Source organism: Eleutherodactylus coqui, chromosome 6, assembly GCF_035609145.1.
Source record: "Eleutherodactylus coqui strain aEleCoq1 chromosome 6, aEleCoq1.hap1, whole genome shotgun sequence".
In the NCBI taxonomy this organism is placed as follows: Eukaryota; Metazoa; Chordata; class Amphibia; order Anura; family Eleutherodactylidae; genus Eleutherodactylus; species Eleutherodactylus coqui.
This window is the reverse complement of record NC_089842.1, coordinates 7,155,759-7,180,374: the sequence shown is the minus strand read 5'-3', so window position 1 is coordinate 7,180,374 and position 24,616 is coordinate 7,155,759. Positions and strand designations below refer to the sequence as shown.

Here is a 24,616-nt window from a genome sequence, read left to right as displayed (position 1 = left end):
CTAAGAAGGACCGTTGGGGTTCTTGAAGACGCTAACACTGTCCCTATAGCAGCACCTGCACTTTCCCTGATTTCTCTTAGCGTGTGTCTGTGGCGAGCCGCGGGCGGGGCTGATTTAAATACTCGGGGGTCACTTGATCTCGCCAGCCACTCACTGCAGGGGGGTGGGATAGGGCTGGAACGTCACAGGAGGAAGTTGTAATGCCTTCCCTGTGTTTCTATTGGGCAGAAAAGGGAAGGAAATGTAATTGAGTCGAGTGCCGCGTGGTGCTCGTCTCGAGTAACGAGCGTCTCGAACACCCTAATACTCGAACGAGTATCAAGCTCGGACGAGTATGCTCGCTCATCTCTAATCTTTACTTAAGCAATCCACAATATAATTACCTTTTTTAATGTGTGATGGATGACAGAGGTCAGAAGAATAATAATAACGGTAAAAGCCAGGAATCTCTTGGACATTGCTGTGTTGGCCATTAGACCTGAGGAAGACAGAAAGTTCCTTGTTGAAACAAATCCTACAAAATAACCTGTTTGGATGGAAATTAAATACAGAAAATGATGACAGGATTGGCAGAAAATGAATTGTTTGGAAAAGATTCATCCAGCATGAACCACTTCATGAAGAGAAATAAACCTATGGATGTCAGAATTAGTGTTGCGCATCGTGATTACATCCAATAAAATAGAGCTAATTTTTGTAAAATCAGATCAAATTAACCGACCCGAATTTTTCTGAAAATCACAGAAAAATGGCTTTGCCCTGAGAGTTTGTCTGTTCCCCCTCAATGAATGTGTCTCATTGGTTAGCATTGTTACCTTGCAGTGTAGGGATCCTAGGTTCAAATCTCATCAAGGACAGCATCCCCATGAATTTTGAAAAACTACATCCAGGTTTTGCTCTTGGTCAGGTTTTTAAATATAATCTCTTTTTAGTAAGAAATGTTTAATAAAACATATAAGTCTGAGAATCATATCTATAGAGATTGTTTAACCATACAGGAAGAAACGTACATTTATGATTGAGACACGCAGGTCTCACAAGAGATACAATCTGTCACAGTTTAAAACGACCATAAATGTTCTCAGAAATATATATATTCTATAAGAATTGTGTCTTTTAAGCACACCATAAAACAATGGTGATATCAATGACCATAAAATCAGTTACCTATAAACCAATAAAAGGGAGAAAGGTGAAGGTGGGAGAGGTAGAGAGTCATCTACGCTAGTTGTTAATAGAGTCTGGCCTGAAGACTTGCTATTTGGTTATTTATGAGGTATTTCCTCTGTAACGGAATGTTAAGCCCTCAGTGGATGAAGGGGATGTGTTTGAGTAAAGCAAAAGTTGGTTACCAGATTTATATTATTGTGACCTTCTGGATATTTTTTTAAATCAATCCATGGTGACCAAATGGGTATTATTGCATCTTGTCACCACCAGGAAGTGTGGGTGGTGACAAGATAGTAGGTGCTTGACAGGGGGGGTAACGCCCCCTGTTCCTGATAGGCTGTTATTTCCGTGGCTCACTGCAGGTTCTGGCACTCACTGCGGTCTTCTGGTTCTTAGTATGTGAGTGTAGGGGCTGGCGGCGCCCTCCCCCCAGCAGCGCCCCAGTGGCTGTGTCCTCTTCCTAGCAGAGCTTCTGTCACTCTGTTGCCGCCTGCACTGTCCCCTCTGGTGGCCGCCGCCTCCCCCATTATCGCTCCTGTGCTGTGGCCTCCCTTTCCTGAGCCAATGTCACTGTCCCCTGCGGCATCATTGGCATCGCACTTCCTGCAGCACCACAGCAATCACTGGCGGCTGTGACTATCCCCGGCGGCTGGAGTGTCAAGAACATCAGCATGGCTCACTTGTAGCGGCCTGCAAGGAAGAAGTGGAGAAGCATTGCTCCACACTTGTCAGCGGTAAAATGCGCTGGCGGGGCTTACTGAGATGTTTTTGCAGCCAACACTGTAAGTCACCCCACATTAATAAGCAGCCTGTCCTTGGGCCAAACACTGCCCTGATTTTAGCCTTCCCAGAACGGTTACTATTAGGGGTGCTTTGAGGTTAGGCTTAAATTATTATTTTTTTTACATTAAAGCCTTGTGAGGTAATAATGTAAGCCTAACTGCTACACTAATCCCTATCCATCCTGGCAAAGCAAAAATCACAGACCTTACAGAAGTCACCAATCAGGAGTTGGAGGTGTGACGGGCGTTTCTGCATCCAAGCCCTGTCAAACTCCTTGCTTCCTGGTGGTGACAAGATACAATAATACTGACCAAATAGTTAGAAATGTATTTCTGGTGCCGTTCTCCCAGCTTATAAGTTTCTCAAAGCAGTATATTTGGTGTATTTTGTTTTCCCATTGGGTTAGGGAAGAGGGTTCTTCCACCACATTAGAGGGATGAGTAGTTTGGCTGCAGATACTAGGATTGTTGGCAGGGAGTTTTTTCTTGGTGTAAAGTTTTTAGATGGTTGCCAAAGTAATACCTCCTTCGGTGCCAATTTTAATGAGGTTGAATAGGTTTTGTCAGATTAAGCTCTGATTGGCTGTAAGCCAGTGGAGTGACTGTTGGGAGGCAGTTAATGGTGCAGGTCAGGGGAGTGAAGAGAGAGAGAGAGGTAGTAGAAGAGTCGTGTCATAGTAATGATGAGAAGATAGTCAGTGAGATTTCAGTCAGATCAGAACAGTAAAGTGCCCAGTCGGCTGTTAAACAAGTGAATCATATAGTTAGTCAGTGTGACCATGTGTGTAGTTGAGAGGAGTTAGTCAGACAAGTGAGAGAGATAGTAAAAACCTTCAGGTGTCCATCAGAGAGTGAGAGAGAGACAGTGTTAGTGTGTATAGAGAGTGACTTAGGATTACCGGGAGAAGCAAGATCCCTGTCAGTATTGCAGTCAGGGAGCTGCTGGAAGCTACCGGAAGAGTTGGTGGGTCTAGAGGCGAGTTGTGGCCTGTCACAGGAGAGTCCCTGTGAGGTAGCCAAGAAAAAGGTATATAATGCTCACAGTTCACGCCACTGAAGAGCCATTAAACCGGTCCAAGGTAAAGTAACATCAGTGTCATCTGTGACCCAGAGCGTCATCTCTGTCTTTAACCTGAAGAATCCCATGTAGATTATTCCTGTTATTGATACTCCTAACATGTACAAAAGAGAATCACTTTTCATGAGAGGCTTGTATGTGTGCACTGATATATGATCGCTACTGACATCAACAAAGAAATTGAAAAGTAAGTTACGTTTTAAACCCTGGTTCTTGTGATTTCTTAACTGCATCACATTTAGCATCCTTGTTGCAATGTAGCGCTGGCATCACGATTTACGAAGAAGGCCATTATGGCTCTGTCGCAGACGACAGGGAGTCTCTTCAGAACACCTAAGCAGCCGCCTCTTTCACAGATGTTGTTCTCAGTCAGATTTGAACCTAGGAACTCAGTACTATAAGGCAACATTGCTAATGACTGAGCTGCCATGCTTCTTCTTTCTTCTTCCTTTTACTTCCTCTTCCTTCAGAGGAGAAGGAGAAAAAGTGGAAGGAGAAGGAGGAAAGAATGAGGAGATCGAGAAGCAGGAGACAAAGTAGGATAAAAAGATCTGCTTCTACTCATTTTATTCTCCTTCTCTGGAGATGGAAAAACCAAGAGGAAACTTGGTTGCTCGGTTGTTAGTACTGTTGACTTGCAGTGCTGGAGTCCAATGTTCAAATCTAGCAAAGTGCAACATATGTATGCGGCTTTTATATTCTTTTTGTGTTTACTCTTCTCCTTATTGTCCTCCCCTGGAGAAGAAAGAACAAGTATGGTGGCTCAGCTGTTAGCACTGCTACTTTGCAGCGCTGAAGTTCTAGTTTCAAATATGTCCAAGGGCAACATATGGATGGAGGTTCTTTGTGTTTAATGTGGTGGCCATTCATTAAAGATGAATCACCATCATCTTCACCTTTTAGTTGCATTGCGTTTTTAACATTAGAAAGTCCCATTGACAATTAGAAAAAAAATGCAGCGAATTCGCAGCGGAAAAAAGAACGCTAGTGGGTAGTCACCCTTAGGGAAGTTTTTTGAGGCAAATTAGTGCATCCGATTTTTACTCCCTTTGATTTTAAAGGGGCTTTACAAGAATGACAAGTTCTCCCCTATCCACAGAATATCCACAGGATAGGGGATAACTTGCTAATGGGTTGGTATCTCACCGGAGACCCCAAACGATCTCGAGAATGGGACTCCCGTCTCCTGTTCTCCTATGACTGAAGGGGTTGTTTCCTCTCCAGCAGTGACATCACTCAGAATGGAGTGCTGGCCGAGCATACGTGGTTAGCGCTCCATTCATTTTAACGAGAGTGCCGAAAATACCTGAGTGGAAGAAGCAACCCCTGCAGTGACAGAAGACTAGGACACATGTTATCCTCTATCACTTCAAAGAGGCTAAAGGGACACCGCAGATGCATACACACCCGAGACACTAGGACAGATGCCATTGATCTGACACGGAATTACGTAGATTTTTGTAACAAATCTTTGTCAAATCTACACAAGAAAATTGTCCCATTTATTTGAATGAGAATCCACACTGCAAAAAAAAAAAACACATAAATTCTTGACGTTGATTTCCGGCGAAATATACGTCGGGAATTCCACAAAAGCTAAATCCATGTGCGAATCCATGGCAAACATAGGGGCCAATCCATAGCAGAAACACGTGGCTTTACAAATTATTTTTTACTGTTTTCGAGGTGAAATCTGCGCTGAAAAACCCAACATGGATTCCACTACAGTATATGCGACTGTCATTGAATAGCTAACCTAGCGCCGGCTTTCATTGGCTGATGCCATGCTCAGTTAGCCAATCAAGCATTAGTTTTCTGGAGGCGGGGCATTCAAGTTATGGCGTTCAGAAGATGGTGTCAGAAAATAATTTAAAAAGACATATTGTAAAAGTAGTACAGCACAAAAACTATATACATTTGGTATCGTAGTGATCATACTGACTTACAGAATAAAGTTATGCATTTTTGCTGCAATGTGTACACCGTAGAAACAAGAATTCCACCCACCCTTCCATCCCCAAAGATGGTTAAATTACATTTTTTTTTCCATTTCACTCCACTTAGAATTTTTTTTAAGTTTTTCAATATATTATATGGTACATTAAACAGTAATATTCAAAAATACAACTCGACCTGCAAAAAAACCCAGCCCTCAGACAGTGAGGTCGATGGATAAATAAGAGTTATGTTTTTATGAAAGTTGGGAGGACAATCCAGGAATGGGGAAAAAAATAGCTGCGTCATGGGGGGGGGGGGGGGGGGGGGGGGGGGGGGGGGTTAAAATGCTAAAGAAAAAAATGTTGGCTCTGTAGAAAAGATCATTCCAACAATCACACACAGAACAATAACGGAAATGGACTTTTCAGCAATTAAACAAAATGGCTCCAGTCTACAGATGCATTCAACCCATTCAGCATGGACGGCGGCCACGTTGCTGACTTCCTGCACAACTCTATATAATCACCGCAGAAATGTCAGCAGCGTGAGCACCACATACCGTCAGCTACTGAAACAAGTTGTCATTGATGATAATAAGTGTGAAACGGCGGTGCGACATTCATTATCATTCCTTCTGATTCATTAACCAAACTGTGGGAAGTCTGCAATAGGTTCAGCAGAAACAAAGACAAAATATTCCTGGCGTGTAACTTATGGCGATGCTGTGTACTGACGTTAGTGTAGTTTTATTGCTGAGGTTTCGCTGATCTTCTGGAGGAATGTAGTATTGTTCTGAACAATGAGATCATAAATGGGAGTCTAACAAGGAAGCAGCAAGAAGAAAATTACTGATCTTGATATAGAAATCACAGTCATTGAAAAAGAGAATTTGGAAATAGGGGCCACCAGAGAACAAATGGCCCCAAGTAGCTTGCAGGGATGCATGCTTGTCCCTGTGTTACCCATTCTCCTTGCTGTGGTGTTACTGCACCCCTGCAGTGAGGAGTATACTGGACGGGGCGCTCGTCTTGCAAGTGCTCCTTGACTTTCAGTGGGACTCATGAGATAGGTGAAGAGGCGACCCAACAGCCGTAGATCCTGGTCCTGGTGTTACTTCATGAGTGCAATGCAGTAGTGGCTGCTGGATGGTCTATCCTGGGGCTTCTAGCCCCATTGAAAATGTGTGGAGCACCAACCCTTGACTAGCCCTCTATTTACAGTGATCTCATTGTAGGGAGAGAAGCAAACCCCACAGTGACAGGCAGGGCGTGACAGGGAAGTTCAGTTCTCGAGATCGACGGGGGTCTCCGTGGTGAGACCTCCAGTGATCAGCAAGTTGTCCCCTATCCTGTGGATCGGGCATAATTTGTAATTGTGGTATATTTTTTTAAAGGGAATGTGTAATCAGAAATTGACCTATTGTATGAACCGGGGGTGAATACTTCTGAGACTGCAGGAGTCGGTGAAAGTGGCATTTTGTCGTGAATTTCAAGAAACTACTTGTTATATCAGTTGTGCTGAGTGATTTAAATTGTTCTGTGCAGAAGCAGCGCTGCGCCTTTTTTAAAATTCCCCAATATCTGTTAGATTATTAGAATAAAAAACATCTGATAATAATGAGGTTCTCGCTCTCGGGCTCCTCTTCGGTTTTCAGTGGCCGGAGCTGAAGAAAACCTAGGAGTAAGAAGATTCTGCATTTTAAATCTATTCATGGGTCTGCTCAACGGTTAACCAGAATGAAACCTGCAAGTACAAAAAGGTAATATTGACTCTAGAAATGGTGAGAAGGATGGCATTTGGAAAGAGAGGCTCAAGTTTTGATACAGCACAGGGTCTGTGGTCCAGGCCACCCTAGAGGTTAGCTCCAGCTGCACTTCTACAGTCTGACTCCAGTGGAGGAGTCCTGAGCCCACTCCTGATACAGCCTACTGCACTAGGAGCCCCAGGATAGACCTTCGAGCAGCCGCTACTTCATTGCATTCATGAAGTAACACCAGGACCGTGATCTATGGCTGTTGAGTCGGCTTTTCAGTGTGTTGGTCTAGCAAGTCGCATGCTGCGCCTTTACTTACCGCTTCTGTCCCTTCTTCCACTCAGTCTGAATGTGTAAGCAGATTGTCTTCTTCTGTAGATTTGCCGGCTCTAACAGTGTTCTAAGGTCAAGTAATGGTGCCCTTGTTGGCGTGCTTTCAGAAACTAAACATACAGGTACTGTAGCTCACCTGAGGTTAACTCTCCAGTGCCTGGATGTATGATAGGAATCCTCACCAGACGCTTTAGTTACAGCTTTTCTGCACCATCTTCAGGGATCCTGTGGTGAATTCATCTTATGGGACTTCAGAAGCAAATGTGGTAAGTGACATATGACTGGTTGAAGCACAAGATGTGAGATCTTCGTCTGTTATAAAGGTCCATTAAGGGCCCATTTGATGTTGACGGTGAGAGAGAAGATGTGGAGACATGAATATGTTGAAGTCTTCTCGCTGCTTCCTCTTGAGAACTATAATGGGGACAAAGGCAAATCTGATAAAAGCAATAAGGAAGAGAAAGAAAGTCCTTGCTCTTATGTGATACCATGGACCTTTTTGAATTGGCTCCAGGTCTTTACAATTTTTGCTAGTATCAAAGCCTTAAAGAAAGTATATTGGAAACAGCTCACCCACATGTTATCCTGATCCCACCCAAGTTTACTCAGTCCAATGCAGGGAACCTTCAGACTGCTCAGTTCCAGTACAATGATGAAAAAACTATTAAAGGATCCAGCACTAGCATATCCATAAAATAACAAGTTTTATTTAAACATGATTAAAATCCGTACAGGAACATGTCTAGGAAAAAGCTAAGAGTTTCAGGCTGACGCTGTACAGCCCTTTATCATGGTGCCCTAATGAAGGGCTGTACAGAGTTAGCCTGAAACGCGTACCTTTTTCCTAGACATGTTCTTGTATAGTTTTTAATTATGTTAAAATAAAACTTGTGATTTTATAGATATTTTGTTGCTGGATCCTTTAACAGTGTCGAAGCCTAGAGACTTTGTGGGAGACTTGCGTGGTAATGGGATGCAGTCTGTTCCCACAGCATAAGGTCGTATGACCATCACTGCAAAGGGACCATGTTGACATAGGTTTGTGGATGTGCCTCACAGTGGCAACACACATAAAGCATCAGCCCATTCATAGTGGATTGGATATGGCTAGATAGTGGCAGCTTGGGTCCAAATCCTCCACTTGTGAGAGAAGCCATAATATTTCTAGAATATATTGTAAGATTGCCCTAGGAATACTCCAGGTTATATAAACATAATTCTAATTGCCAAAGGCAAAAAATACCCATAGGTAATATTCCCTAAAATCTAAGTGCTTTATTAATCAAAAACAGACAAGATCAACATCAAGAAATATAAAATAAAGGGTCAAATGGTGGTAGCAATATAGTGTGACCAACAGTCATCAATCAGTATTGTGTGTGTGATTGTGCATATACACACTTAAACATAGGACTGGATGGACAACTTCCAAGAGCCTATGTAAAAAAAATTTGTTGATCGGCACCACCAAAACCCTATTAAAAGTTTAACCTATAGCTACCCCGACCTGTTTGGCCTTACGGCGTCCTCAGGGGGAGCAACATCCACTATAGTCCTCACATTTTTGAGCGTTATTGTCTGGACCCTGTAAATGTGCATCATCTTCAGGCTGCCACAAAGGAAGACTACCAGGGTGAATGGACTGCACCTGTTTCACAAAGGCTACAGTAGCAATTGAATGAATCTGAGAATATAGTCCTTTTGGAGGACTGCTCATCTATTACCGAGGAGAGATGGTAACTCCCATAGATGATGGATATTGTTCTGATGGTTGAGGAATGAGATTGGAGCTGAACATTGCACTGCTGATAACTAAAGCGTTGCTGTTTGTAGTTTTTGTGCTCTGAGTAACTTGAAGATTTATTGCCAGTTTGAGTAAAGGTTACCCAACTGCTCATTTCCTTGAATAAGTACACTGTCAAAAGTACAGTGTGTAATATTACCGAGGGTGTGGTGTTGAGAAGTGTGCAAGCACAATACAGACTTTTTTAATTGTGAGCAGACAGTTCTTTGAACCAGTTTCAAATGTGAGATAAGCTGAAGCTGAGTTACAATGGAGAAAACGGAGTCTTGCACACATTCTATGGCTTCGTTGTCAATTTTGAGTTGAATTTGGCCATTTTTTGCAGTTGTCATAATTATTGTCGTTTTGAAATTCAGGTAGAGGCCCATTTTTTCACTTTCAGTTTTAATCTTACATATCAGCTGCTTCAGACCAGCTTCTGATGAGTTGTGTCATCTTCGTAATGGAGATTGTGGATGTTTCTGCCACCTATTCTCACCCCGGATTCCCCGGTTTTCTGTCTCAGCAAGTGTGTGCAGAAGGTTACAAGGAAATTTCATTGAAAGAATGTTTATATGCAGTGATTTAAAAGTTGTCTGAGACAAGGAGAATTTGTGATTTTTGTGTGTGTGTGTGTGTGAGTGTGAAGGGCCTGCGTACTAGTTATATTGTTTTATATATGAGATGTGTACTGTCGCAGCACTTAATCTGAAGTATGAGAGTGAGGGTCTAACAGATAGTCGGAGTACAAGGGGCGTAACTAGATGATACAGAGAAAGGGAGGGAAGAAAAATATGTAATGGTTTTGCTCCTCCTCGATACAGACCGGACTAGCAAAGAAACAAACAAAAAAGTATGTGATATGCACAATAAAAGTATATGGCGTATTCAAAATATTGGCTTTTACCTATTTGAATATTGTTGAAGTATGATGAGATAATTCTGTACTTGTGCAACCTGATGTGTACATTGCAAACCAAATCAAATTATGAAAAACAATGTGGGTAGTTTTATGGTGTCTGAGGCCTGCTTAGTCAACTTATTAGCCTAGACATACTTCCAGTGATACTAGCAGAAATTGAATATCCCCCAAACGGAATTGGGCCATAATGAACCAGCAGTTAACCACCATTTGTGCAGCTTCTATAGTTACAGATTATGAATTTTTTCCCTATCTACAACAAGTTTTTATGCAGATTCCAGTGGTGTTGTGGCTCTCTTATTGTCATGGTCCCCCATGCAGGTATTGAAATCCTGCATTGAGCACAAATTTAAAAATTCTTCAGCTACCGGATTCACTAAGTATAAGGAAAGTGAAACTGGGGGTCTTGAAAATGTTGTTAAAACTCGCATTCTAATGCAGATATCGATGCATAAGATTTTAACACAATTCCTAGTTAGTGACACTGCACCTGTAAATCTGATAGGGCAGATGTGCTACAAGCCTTGCAAGCCACTTTATTTCTCCCTTGATGGTACTGTTACTCTCGCCTCTGAGGAGGATGAACAGTTAATTTGCTTGTTAAAAGCTTTTGTCTTCTTGGAAAAATCTAACATGTCAACACACCCTGCAGACAGCTGAGCTTACTCAGTTCCCATAGACACTAGCAAGACAAATATTGGGAAACGTCCAGTCCCACCTGTCTTGGTCAAGCTGAAAGAAGGGGCTGGGCTTCCTCTCACACCTTAGTACCCCTGAGCCCAGCACAGGAGGCAGCCATTGAATTAACAATTCATGCCTTACTACAGACCTGGTGTTATGACTGCATAGGACGTGCTGGACCAGCAACTGCAGACATGCACAATACTTGCTCACAGTGCGGCGCCCAAAACAAACTGGCAAATAATAAATGGGAAGTCTTTCCCTAAACACGTAATGAATGAGGGAGAGGGCCCTGCCTAATACAGCAGACTGATCGCGTCGATAAATGCTGGCCTGCACTCATTCCTGGGACCTAATTAACTCTCCTTGGCCAAACTGATAAAGGGCAAAGCAAAATAAAACATGGCACTTAGTTTTAGTAGAATAAGCCACAGCACACAGAGCTGTCCGAAGTAAGGAATCGTGGACAACACGCTGACCACGGGAGCTACTCACTGCCGGCTTAGATAGCGAGCAGTAAATGACAATTTACAGCACCTTAGCTTCCTCTCTATCCCAGCTAAATAGCTAGCTAATCATCCACAGATGTGTGCACATTCTGTCACACCTACTAAGCAAGAAGGTGCAGAAGCATGTCTAAAACCCGCAACGGACTCCGTCAACCCGGCAGCGATCCCAGCACTGCTGCAGCACCTGGGCCATATAAAGAAACCATCTCTCCTTGTAATACTTCACTATATCTAGTTAAAAACAAAAAGGCCAGCCCCCTACTGCCACTCATTTTATGGTTGTGGATCTAGAAAATGCTTTCCTTGGGGCCCCTGTGCTAAAGTGGCAGCTTTCTGCGAGTGATACATCTAGATTGTGGTTGATTGTTTTAGCAAGATGGGTCATTTTTTGTGTTTATCCTTGGCATATCATCTGGAGACTAATGGCCGGACAGAGAGATGTAACCAGAGTCTGGAAGAGTACTTGCAGTATTATATCTCAGATTGGAGGATGGGTCAGGGTTTTTGCCTTTAGCTGAATTTGCACTTAACAATAGATCATTAAAATCTATAGGACTTCTCCTTTCTTTTGTAACTATGGGTTCCATCCATGTTCTGGTCCATTTTCTAAAAATGTGTTGTAGGTACCGGAGGAAAATCAGTTCTCCTCTAACATTGAGGCAATGTGGGAAAATATTCAGAAGAATCTACAGAGGGCGGTTCAAAATTTCAAGTGGGTAGTGGAAAATAGGTGTTCTGAGGGGAGTAATTTCTTGGTGGGACACCTAGTGTGCTTGTTGACTAAGAACATAAAACACAAACAACAGTCCTTCAAGTTAGGTCCACAGTTTATCGGCACTTTCAAAATCATTGAAAAATCATTGGAAAAATATCTTTAATGGACCCTACCAGATCCAGTTGACAAATGTCACTTCAGTCAAATTGGAAGGAGAAGACAAACAGATACACGCGAGCCCCTGCAAGAACGTCTTCACTCCTGAAACAAAAAAAGACTTTTGTCACTGTTGATACATGCTGCAATACACACACGGACTCAAAAATGTGTTGAAAGATTATTAGAATAATGCGTTTGTTAAAAATCATGAAATACTTGTAACATTTGAAGATACAGAAAACTGAACAATTGTTGGATATGCACTCATGCTCCTATAGCATCCTCCTTTACGAATAAGGGGCTATACTTCTTATGTGGGAGGAGATCGGGTCATGGTTTAATAAAATTATTGGTACCCCTAAGTTGTTACAAACACACCAGAGCATAACTGCCCCAATAATGGTTGGAGCATGGGTCGGAGACCCGTGGTTGGTTCTTAATTGCCCATGGACTGGGGATCATCATGCCATCTCATTTGCCTAGGAAAATGCTACTATAGACTGATCTCTCCTGGGCAAAGTGTGTGGGTGTGTTTATGTTCCAAATTATAGGACAACTGTGTTTATGAAATATGTCCTCTATTGGTATTGCAATGGATTACCTTATAAACATGCAGAATGTGTGGGACAACATAACACGGTTGAAAATTGGGCCATAGCATGTCCTGCTCTTTGGATGACAGTTGTCTGCCATTCTAGATCACATGGTAATAGCCATGCCACTTAAGTGTTACCACATGATGGTCTGTCATAAATGGTAAGCCTTGAATACACACTCAATAGAGTTGCGGAAAATTAGTGAGCCTCATATAATGTCTATGAGCATGGTTAACAGGATGGTCTATTTGCCTATTCATACTAATGCCCCAGTTAGATAGGATGAGCTGTTGGGCAAATGATGCCTGACAGTGCATCCCAGTGATGCTTGCTCCTGTGCTGTTACACAGGAGTGAGTATCGCTGAAAGTGCTTCTGGCATGGAGGCAAAGCGAGCCGGGGAGCTCTCTTCTGCCGCCCACTCCATTCACTTTAAACAGACAGCCTTTCGAAAAAGAACAACTGCTGTTTGCACTGAACAGCTCGTAGTTCAGTTTTCTGCATGTAGCAACTGAATGACGTAACAACTGTAGTTCAGTCACTGCATGTATTTACCTGGGACGACTATCATTCAAATTCATGTGGGAGCGCCGGAATTTAAACAATTCTGAACGATAATCGTACCATATAAATGGCCCTTATAAATGAAAGATTAGTTAGTGAAAGCTACAGACTATCTAGATTATCAAAATGCCACAGTATCAGTTGCTGGTTAGTAAAACTAATGCCATTCAAGCTTAATTGATTAAAAAAGAATAAAATAGGTCAGCACTACCCAATGGAAACATATCCCAATAGAAACATATATATATATATATATATATATATATATATATATATATATATATATATACCTATAATCAATACTCTAACCACATTAATAATGCAAGGTTCTTGGTATATAAGTTGTAGGAGGGACAGAAGATAAATAGGTGTGCACAACCAGGTGAAGGCAGCCAAAACGTCACAATATTTGTACAAAAAAGAATAAAATAGGTCAGCACCACCCAATAGAAATATATCTCAATAGAAATATATAGGTGTACGTTAAACCACGGCTGCAACATACAATAAAAGCCAAGACCAAAAATAGCAACAGCACACAAAATAAATTTACTATCAGAAGTATATATACCTATAATCAATACTCTAACCACATTAAATAATGCAAGGTTCTTAGTATATAATTTGATTGATTGTTGTTACTAACACACAACAGTTCTTGATTATTTTACAGCTGCCCAAGATTGGCATATGCCAGTATGCCCCATCTACCAACATCCAGGTGACCAGGCTTTCAGATGGGTCTCCTAACACTAATACCAGGTGGTCTAATCTTAACCTGGGAAACCTTTAAGAATGTATTTTTCTTGGGTCTGAGCTCACACCTAAAACCAAGGAAAGTAGGATACCATATCTGGGTGGGCGTGCATGACCAAGTGGAGGCAGCCACAACTCCACCATCATACTTTTTGTACAAAATAAAAAAGAAAATAAGTAGGCACTTCCCAATAGAAATCTATAGGTGCACATTAAACAAGCAGAATGTTTAACAGTCACAAAATCCTCCATTGTTTCCTCCGGGTGGGAGGTGCGTTCACCTATAGCTATGACATCACTGTGAATAGAAGAAATGGCTTCCCTAATATCTTTCTGAATGGTGTCTTTCAGATCCAGGACCATGGCTTGCAATGCCTTAGATGAGGTGTGAGCTTCATCTTCCCTGGTCAAGGTATTTGGATAATCTAATAGCGGCACTTTTTTGATCTGTGAGGGGGAGGAGCATGGCCTAGAGGATTTCATCCTCCTATCTTGGGGTATGGGGGAGAATGGGACAGCCATTTGAAGTTTAGCCTCTCACAAGAGAGGGAAATTCTGAGACTCTTTAGAATGAGAGCATGGAAGCAATGGAACCTGAGGTATAATGGACGACCCAGTGGAGTCGGGGGCGTCCGTTCCCTATTGTGGAGAAGTTTGTTTTGCCAACTGGAAAACAAGTTCAGATATGGCTTTAAGGAAGAAAAAGCGGGTTGATACAGCAAAATGTATTAATGCAAATAAATAAATGATCAAATCAAACAAATTTACATAAAAATAGGTGAAATTGCATAAACATTTTAGTAAGCAATAGTTAAACAAGGGTTACATCAATACTTACATCACCAAGAGCCTTGGGAATACTTATCTGCTTTGTACATCAACCGGAGAAGCAACGGTGAAAAGCCAAAGGGCATCTTGGGAACCACACTGTGAGAGGGTATTCCTCATCACAGGCCCAAATACTTCTAACTTCCCAAAACCCTGTCCTGTCTTTTATACTTTTTATGATTTATTGCTTGAGTTGTGTGTTGGAAAAAGGTGACAATCCAAATTGACCATTAACTAGATCAGGCAAACAAAACTGATTCCTAAAACAATGGTAGCACCAAGCTCTAAGTATACTTAAGGCTCTAGTTCAGTCTTAAGACAATGATGATAGATTTGCATGATTAATTAGACAATAGATCACAAGACTCTATAGACAATGAGATAGAATTACAAGACAATGGAGAAACTATGTGAGGATATTAACATGGTCTCCAGCAAGTTTATAAGACTCAGATATACAATCCTTACAATTTATACATTACATGGCTGTATGGGTACAAGATGAAGGACTACAAACAGCCAGTTATATTTGCACCACAAACTCTTTGGCTATTTGTAGCCACTATAACTCAAAAAAAATATACAACTGTTTTACAATGTGATCAAGATACATAAAATCAACATACAATTTAGGACTGGAATATACATTTTGACATAACATGGTTTAATTATCGAATTCTATGAATGAATGATTAGCAGCTTACAAATGTTTCCTACAAATGTTCCATATGTTTCATATCAATGATACGTTCACCTTTATTACACTATTCCCTATCTTTTCATTTGCTAGCAATGTGGGGGGTCTTCAATGGAGACCAGTGCTGATGTTGCCTGAGTCCAAATTCAAAGGAAAGTTATAACAAGTACTCGAGGAGAACCATAAGAAGCCACTATACACACAGCCCAGGGGATCAAATGAGTTCTGCTTTATTTGGAGAAACACACAGCTTATATAGACCATCGCCCGCGCAGGGTGCGACTTTGAAGAATTACTTAATCAAGTGACTAGTTTGGAAAACAGAATATTAGCACATTTCATTCTTGCGAAAACAACGTATCTTAGAAAGGAAACACATTTACTGCGGTTCGGGTGCATCCGACCACAAACTGTCAGTAACGAAACTTATCCACTTTAGTTCGTTATCTGGTGCAAGGTCCGGACTAAAATAAGAAACTTCTAAACTTCTAAATTTCTCTTCTCATATTAGGTTACTCAGAAACAAGAGTAACCTTTAACAATCCCCAATTTGGACATCAGAGCCACCATTATCTCCTGGCTCTGTCACCCGTTGGATCCGGCTCCAGCCGGATCCCCAGGTAGAAATGGTGCACTCTATGTCCATCTATGGTATCAAGACATTTAGATGGGTGCAGAAAATCGGCTTTCAGTACATTTAGCTATGCATGAAATTATTACCTTTATTGCAATATATACACATAAGATTATCATTACCACTTGTTATATACTTTGTAGAATTCCCATGAACCAACCTCCTAACCTCGAGAACCAATTGGCAGGGTTAAGAAAGCTAAACCATCCCTGATCTTTATCTTGTTTTATGCTGGCAGCTATTTTCAATATACCTTTTGACATATGATTCTATATCCAAGTTCTATTAGCAACTTCCGAATGTTTTCCATATTTTTCATTTCCATAATATATTACATATACAACCAGGTAATCTAATGTCACATTTATTACACTGTTCCCTATATTTTCATTTGCTATCAACATAAAACCAATCTTGTCAAATCTGGGCTTGAAAAACAAAAAAAAAAAAAACGTTAGATGTTGAATACAAATGTCTCTTTCTGTAAAATTGTTTCTTCTTCTCTTGATCTTCTTTAGATCCTAAACCTATAGGATCTCCGATGCAGGGAAGCAAGGAAGGATTATTATGCCCTCACTGCTTTTCCTGGTTAGCCAAAGAACAGACCCTAAGTAGGAATCTGTCCTCGCTAGAGATGAGCGAACGTACTCGTCCGAGCTTGATGCTCGGGCGAATATTAGGGTGTTCGGGATGCTCATTACTCTTAACGAGTACCACGCAATGTTCGGGTTACTTTCAGTTTCCTCTCTGAGACGTTAGCGCGCTTTTCTGGCCAATTGAAAGACAGGGAAGGCATTACAACTTCCCCCTGCAGTGAGTGGCTGGGGAGATCAGATGTCACCCAAGTATAAAAGTCGGCCCCTCCCGCGGCTCGCCTCAGATGCCTTGTGACTGAGTTAGCTGAGGGAAAGTGCTGCTGCTGGTGCTGCTGTAGGGAGAGTGTTAGGAGTGAGTGTAGGCTTCAAGAACCCCAACGATCCTTCTCAGGGCCACATCTATCCGTGTGCAGTACTGTGGAGGGTGCTGTTAGCAGTGTTGCACCATTTTTTTTTTTTCAAAATCGGCTGTCTGCAGAGCATTGCGCCCTGCAGTAATAGTCCAGGGACAGAAGTGGTGGTTAGGCAGGGAGAGTGTTAGGAGTGAGTGTAGGCTTCAAGAACCCCAACGGTCCTTCTTAGGGCCACATTTAACCGTGTGCAGTACTGTGCAGGCTGCTGTTAGCAGTGTTGCATTTTTTTTTTTTTCAAAATCGGCTGTGCAGAGCATTGCGCCCTGCAGTAATACTACAGGGACAGAATTGTGTAGGCAGGGCCAGAAGACATATATTATTGATTGAATATACGCAGTGGGCCTTTTCTTTTTAAAAAAAGGGAAAAATTCTATGTGCCCTGCCTCTGTCAGTCCTCAGCGTTCTGTGTACGTGTGTGGTGGGTGGAGATAGTAAAAAATTCATACGCAGCCAGCTACGTTTAACAGCAGGCTTGCGCCAATTTATTTCCTGCCTTCCTGGGAAAAATCACCGCTCTGCTGCACTTCATATTACTGCATTTCTGTAGAACAGATTTCTTATCTGATTGAATATAGTCAGTGGGCCTTTTCTTTTAAAAAAAAGGGAAAAATTCTATGTGCCCTGCCTTTGTCAGTCCTCAGCGTTCTGGGTACGTGTGTGGTGGGTGCAGAACGTTAACAAAAAACATACGCAGCCAGCTACGTTTAACAGCAGGCTTGCGCCAATTTCTTTCCTGCCTGGGAAAAATCACCGCTCTGCTGTAGTTAATAACTCTGCAACCCTGCAGTTCTCTGACACATTTGCAGGGCCAGAAGACATATATTATTGATTGAATATACGCAGTGGGCCTTTTCTTTACCAAAAAAAAGGGAAACATTCTATTTGGCCTGCCTCTGACAGTCCTCAGCGTTCTGGGTATGTGTGTGGTGGGTGCAGAACGTTAACAAAAAACATACGCAGCCAGCTACGTTTAACAGCAGGCTTGCGCCAATTTCTTTCCTGCCTGGGAAAAATCACCGCTCTGCTGTAGTTAATAACTCTGCAATCCTGCAGTTCTGTGACACATTTGCAGGGCCAGAAGACATATATTATTGATTGAATATACGCAGTGGGCCTTTTCTTTACCAAAAAAAAGGGAAACATTCTATTTGGCCTGCCTCTGACAGTCCTCAGCGTTCTGGGTACGTGTGTGGTGGGTGCAGAACGTTAACAAAAAACATACGCAGCCAGCTACGTTTAACAGCAGGCTTGCGCCAATTTCTTTCCTGCCTGGGAAATCAAATCACTGGTAATACACCATGCTGAGGGGTAGGGGTAGGCCTATAGGATGTGGATGCGGGCGAGGACGTGGAGGCCCAAGTCAGGGTGTGGGCACAGGCCGAGCCAGTGCGGTGGCCAGGGGTAGAGGCAGGGCCAGACCGAATAATCCACCAACTGTTTCCCAAAGCGCCCCCTCGCGCCATGCCACCCTGCAGAGGTCAAGGTGCTCTACGGTGTGGCAGTTTTTCACAGAGACGCCTGACGACCGACGAACAGTGGTGTGCGACCTTTGTCGCGCCAAGATCAGCTGGGGAGGCACCACCAACAGCATGCGCAGGCATATGATGGCCAAGCACCCCACAAGGTGGGACGATGCCCGTTCACCGCCTCCGGTTTGCACCACTGCCTCTCCCCCTGTGCCCCAACCTGCCACTGAGATCCAACCCCCCTCTGAGGACACAGGCACTACCGTCTCCTGGCCTGCACCCACACCCTCACCTCCGCTGTCCTCGGCCCCATCCAGCAATGTCTCTCAGCGTAGCGTCCAGACGTCGCTAGCGCCACAGTTTGAGCGCAAGCGCAAGTACGACGCCACGCACACGCACGCTCAAGCGTTAAACGTGCACATTGCAAAATTGATCAGCCTGGAGATGCTGCCGTATAGGCTTGTGGAAACGGAGGCTTTCAAAAGCATGATGGCGGCGGCGGCCCCGCGCTACTCGGTTCCCAGTCGCCACTACTTTTCCCGATGTGCCGTCCCAGCCCTGCACGACCACGTCTCCTGCAACATTGTACGCGCCCTCACCAACGCGGTTACTGCCAAGGTCCACTTAACAACAGACACGTGGACAAGCACAGGCGGGCAGGGCCACTACATCTCCCTGACGGCACATTGGGTGAATTTAGTGCAGGCTGGGACCGCTCACATCCTACCCACCCCCTGAATTGCGTGCCCCAGCTCGGTGGTCGTATCTGCGGGGGTGTATGCTTCCTCCACTAAACCACCCTCCTCCTCCTCCTCCTACGTAACCTCTGTCTCGCAATCAAGATGTGTCAGCAGCAGCAAGTCGCCAGCAGTTGGTGTCACGCGGCGTGGCAGCACAGCGGTGGGCAAGCGTCAGCAGGCCGTGCTGAAACTACTCAGCTTAGGAGAGAAGAGGCACACGGCCCACAAACTACTGCAGGGTCTGACAGAGTAGACCGACCGCTGGCTTGCGCCGCTGAGCCTCCAACCGGGCATGGTCATGTGTGACAACGGCCGTAAACTGGTGGCGGCTCTGCAGCTCGGCAGCCTCACGCAAGTGCCATGCCTGGCCCATGTGTTTAATTTGGTGGTTCAGCGCTTTCTGAAAAGTTACCCCCACTTGTCATACCTGCTCGGAAAGGTGCGCCAGCTCTGCGCACATTTCCGCAAATCACACACGCACGCTGCCACCCTGCGGACCCTGCAACATCGGTTTAATCTGCCAGTGCACCGACTGCTGCGCGACGTGCCCACACAGTGGAACTCTACGCTCCACATGTTGGCCAGACTCTATGAGCAGCGTAGAGCTATAGTGGAATACCAACTCCAACTTGCGCGGCACAGTGGGAGTCAGCCTCCTCAATTATTTACAGAAGAGTGGGCCTGGTTGGCAGCCATCTGCCAGGTCCTTGGAAAGTTTGAGGAGTCTACCCAGATGGTGAGCGGCGATGCTGCAATCATTAGCGTCACCATTCCTCTGCTATGCATCTTGAGAAGTTCCCTGCAAAGCATAAAGGCAGACGCTTTGCGCTCGGAAACAGAGCCGGGGGAAGACAGTATGTCGCTGGATAGTCAGAGCACCCTCCTGTCTATATCTCAGCGCGTTCAGGAGGAGGAGGAGGAGCATGAGGAGGATGAGGAGGAGGGGGAAGAGACAGCTTGGCCCACTGCTGACGGTACCCATGCTGCTTGCCTGTCATCCTTTCAGCGTGTATGGCCTGAGGAGGAGGAGGAGGAGGAGGAGGAGGATCCTGAAAGTGATCTTCCTAGTGAAGACAGCCAGCGTATGGACAGATGCAGCATTCACTTAGAGAAGATAAAATTTCAAATCACAATTGCAAAAGTCCAAATATCCTGGTGGAAATAACTCAGTTCATAAATTTTCTCAGTCCCAAATAAACTTGATGCAGAATAAATCAGTCTATGGCAAATCAAACAAAAACAAAATCACAATCTGGGGCCTTGTGTGCTTTTCTTCACCCCTTCATAAAAATAGATGAAATAAAAAATCTGTAGGTCAAATTTATCAATAAAACAATCTCTGCCCAGAGGGACTGCAGTAATTTTCTGTTGTAGCAAATGAATATTTCTAATATTCCTAATTAGAGATGAGCGAACGTACTCGTTACGAGTACTTACGCACCCGAGTACCGCCATTTTCGAGTACTGCAGTACTCGCGCGTAAAGATTCGGGGGGCGCCGGAGGGCGGGGAGAGGCGCGGCGGTGCGGGGGGGAGCAGCGGGGAACAGGGGGGAGCCCTCTCTCTCTCCCTTTCCCCCCCACTCCCCACTGCTACCCCCCCGTGCCGCCACGGCGCCCCCCGAATTTTTTCGCCCGAGTACGGAAGTACTCGGAAATCGCGGTATTCGGGCGAAAAAGGGGCGTGGCCGAGCACGTTCGATCATCTCTATTCCTAATCTTTCTACATTTCAGCACAAATACCTTCTACATACAGTAGACATATAACTCAAGAATTTTACTATGTAAACAAACAATATAATATCAAACATTGCAAATCAATCAAGTTTACAATAGAATAATCTTAGATTGATCAATATCATCATCAGTACAGTTACTTATTTTTCACATGTTATCAAACACTGCGAACATAAGTTAAGCAAATTTTATAACACAATATTCCTAGATTTGTCATGGTCCTCTTCATTAGTAGTTATGTATTTACCATATCCTAGCAAACAGTCACAATTATGTGTATCTCACACTCACACTTATTAGGGTCCCAATCAACTCCCGCCTTGGCCACTACAGTATTTCTTATTTACTCTATCATTTCCCTTGCTCTCCGGTGACTGCCACTGCGTGTGTGCTTTAACCTTTATTATGGCCACCTGTTCTGGCAACATGATGGCCTGCATTAATCTACTTACTGATACACCATTCTTAATGGGCTTGCCTTGTGCCGTGAGAAAGCTCCTGCACCACCAGATGGGTCCATAACCGTGTGCAGTACCAAAGGCGTACCTGGAGTCAGTGTAGATGTTAGCAGTGGTACCTCTTTCAATCGTACAGGCCTCAGTTAGAGCACAGAGCTCAGCCTCCTGCGCTGACATGTGTGGCGGCAGTGGTTTTTGTACAAGCATCTCATTCAGTGTGACTACTTCAAAACCTGTTACAAACCTTCCTTCGTCATTCAGGTATCTAGATCCATCCACAAACATTTCAAGGTGGGGGTTTAGGAGAGGTTTGTCAGTGACATGTGCAAACCCAGCTGTCTCCTGCTCCATGAGCGCTGCACAATCATGCTGGTGTTCTGCGTCAAAGGCCTCCTCCTCATCATCAGTCAAAGAATTTGCAAAAAGCTGGTCCCCTGATCTTACTCCCCCATTTGAATCAGTGTCACCTAATGGTAATAAGGTGGCCGGATTCAAAGTGGTGCAACGTTGAAATGAGACATTGAATGAAGAGTGTACTGCAAGTTCCATTTTGATCTGTCTAGCAAGGGACAGATGTCTACGGCTTACCTGTGTCAGGATACCATGTATGTCATGTGGGGTGTAGATCACCATGGTGTGATCTAGGACAACGTCAGAACTTTTGTCCAGTAGCGCCTGAACTGCTAGAACCGCTCGGACGCATGATGGAGACCCTCTAGCCACCACGTCAAGATGGGCACTGTAGTATGCTACAGGTCGCTTTTTGTCACCATGCATTTGTGTCAGTACAGCGGTGGCGTGTCCTGCCATCTCAGTGACGTACATTTGGGAAGGTTTGTCATAGTCTAGCAGCCCCAGTGCGGGTGCACTGGTTGTCTGTACTTTCCCCCGCGGGGTGAGGGCAAATGGCCGTGAACCCAAACAGTCGTACAGAGGCTGCATGGTCATGGAGGCAGAGTGTATCCATGGCCGACCGTATGAAACCAGTCCCCAGAAGGTACGCAACTGGGCATGGGAGGTGGGAAGTTGCATGTCACTTACCACCTTCGTGCGCTCCGACGTCAGGTGTTTAGTGCCTGGACCTAGGCAGTGGCCCAGGAACACTACGTGAGATTTGCAGAACTGAAGTTTGTCTTTACTGGCTTTACTGATGGAGGAAACACAAAAGGCTTAGTGATGCATTGAGGCAACTATTTGGGTCAGGAGCACATAAAAGTAAATCATCAACATATTACAAGAGGGCGGTGCCCCCGGGAATTGGCCAGGCGTCTAATACCAGCTTCATGCATCTGGTGAACTGGTTTTGGGCTATTCTGAGCCCTTATGGCAGCACTGTCCAACAGTACTGCTTTCCTCTGAAAGTAAATGCAAACAAATACTGACAGTCTGGCTGGCCCTTTATACCCTTTTTTTTTTCACGGGAACATAAGGGGTATTGCCTGGGAAGACACATTCCTTAAGGGAGACAGTGTCTGCAATTGCATCTTCCTGGACATGTGCCAGGGGGTACTGACGGACCAAGGGGGCTTTTTCCCCTTCCTTTAGGTAAACCATTACCGGTGGGACTGACAGTCTGCCGAGGTCCGTCTGTTTGGTAGCCCAAAGGCTCGAAAGAACGACACTAAGAACTTGTTTCTCTGCGTGCGTAAGAGTGAAGACAGGGAGAGGTGTCGCTAGGTCTGCTGCCATCCGACAGAAGGTCGGGTGAATTTCAGACCCGGGGTGTATGCGAGCCTCACCGGACGGGTGAAGTTCGATACAACATCCCAAGGGTCATTGCACCGATTACCGCTAGACAATCAGGCTGGTATTCTATTTAAAATAGATCAGAACCTTGTTGCAAAAAAAATAAAAATAAAAATTGCTGACCTGCAATACCTAGATCACCTATGTCAGATGTCCAGTTCCTTGGGCTAAGCAATGACCCAGGAGAACAACCGTTGGTTTGCAGAATTGGAGTTTGTCTTGGAGGTAGCTTACTATTTGTCAGGACCTGCGGAAAGCTGAGTTTCTGCAGTAGCTATCAAGACAAACACATGAGCCGGATCCACCAAGAGAGCAGTTAGTTTACAAAACTCTTCTGAACTGTCACCTGAGGTCTCAACCCGTACCGATCCATCTGGTGAGAATTTGATGGATGCAGATAAGGCTTGTAAGATATCAGTACAAATAACAGAGACATGAATTACAACAAGGCAGAATAATCCAAAAACATCTATCCACATTGGAATATTATATTCTTTAAGCAAATTCATTATTAATCTGATCCTGCCTGCAATGTCTCATCAAATTTGAGAAGAAAAAAACTTTTCCTAACTGCCCAAGCTTCTCACCGCCATCCCTTTCGGAGGAGAGAGGGATGAAACATTACGTACTTTTACATCATCTAGCTCCACCCCTTCGATACTGGTCGTTTGCATGTCTCTCCTACAGAACATTCTCTCAGAGACAGTACAGTGCTAACAGCATTTAGCAGTAATACAGACGTCCAACCAATCACAGAACTGACAGTTACACAAAAAGCAAAAATATACCTTAAAATCCCTATATGTTTTCTATTTTTAAGACCGTATAATTCACGTAATTCATTACAAGTTTCTTATTTCATCAACGTTTGTCTTCCTTTCTATGGCACTGAATTTTATCTCTCTATGAAACAGAACAATAACTAGGATTTTAGAAAGCAGCCAGAACATTCAGACTTTAAACAACATTAATCATTAGTAATTATAAGAGGTAAATTTCTCTGGAGGATATGAAACACAGACGGCAGGGAATAGTTAAACACATAGAAAAGAAAACATGCTAAGAACTTCTAACAGCACAACATTTTCCGCATTTTAAACCCTTGTATTCTTAAAAGCCCCCACAGATGTGAGTGGGGTATAACTCCCTTACACTTGTATGAAGGAGACTAAGACGTACAACAAAGATTAGATTACATAACACCAAGACATACAAGACAAACAATAGTGGTTATTTGTCACATAATTGTCCACAGATTCTGCATGAACTTGCTTTATGTCCCAAAGGAACACAAGCTATAAGAGGATTCCCTTTCTCTAATAACCCCTTACTGCCGTATCTACACTTGCCTCAATCCATCTGTCTAACATACTTTTATCCAACCTTTTTGTCTATCTCTGAATCTTTCCCAAACTTGCTGGTCTAAAACTCCCAAAATTCTAAACACCTGCTTTTCTCAACAACTTACTACATTCTCTCCCCACGACTAACTTGCTTTCTCTGTCTTTTGCTATTTCTCTAGCTGTTTTCCATATAGGCATACCCCTTGCTCTGTACGTTTCCCA

At 43.7% G+C, this 24,616-nt stretch overlaps 2 protein-coding genes across 4 annotated transcripts in view; one reads left to right on the top strand and one right to left on the bottom strand.

Moving 5' to 3' along the window:
- The window catches only part of LOC136631772 (NXPE family member 4-like), a 69,074-nt gene extending 61,680 nt beyond the window's left edge, over positions 1-7,394 (bottom strand). The window contains exons 1-2 of one of the 2 annotated variants that reach the window (XM_066606104.1): positions 7,191-7,394; positions 384-478 (exon numbers count right to left, since the gene is read on the bottom strand). In XM_066606104.1, coding sequence (XP_066462201.1) covers positions 384-473 — 90 coding nt within the window. In that variant the 5' untranslated portion in view covers positions 474-478; positions 7,191-7,394. Of the gene's footprint in view, positions 1-383; positions 479-7,040; positions 7,110-7,190 lie in introns of those variants that run through there. The other variant, XM_066606103.1, reaches the window with a different exon arrangement.
- The window catches only part of LOC136631769 (uncharacterized), a 248,364-nt gene continuing 230,979 nt past the window's right edge, over positions 7,232-24,616 (top strand). The window contains exons 1-2 of one of the 2 annotated variants that reach the window (XM_066606102.1): positions 7,232-7,320; positions 14,090-14,150. The gene's annotated coding sequence lies outside the window, so the exon portion shown is untranslated. The remainder of the gene's footprint in view (positions 7,321-14,089; positions 14,151-24,616) is intronic. The other variant, XM_066606101.1, reaches the window with a different exon arrangement.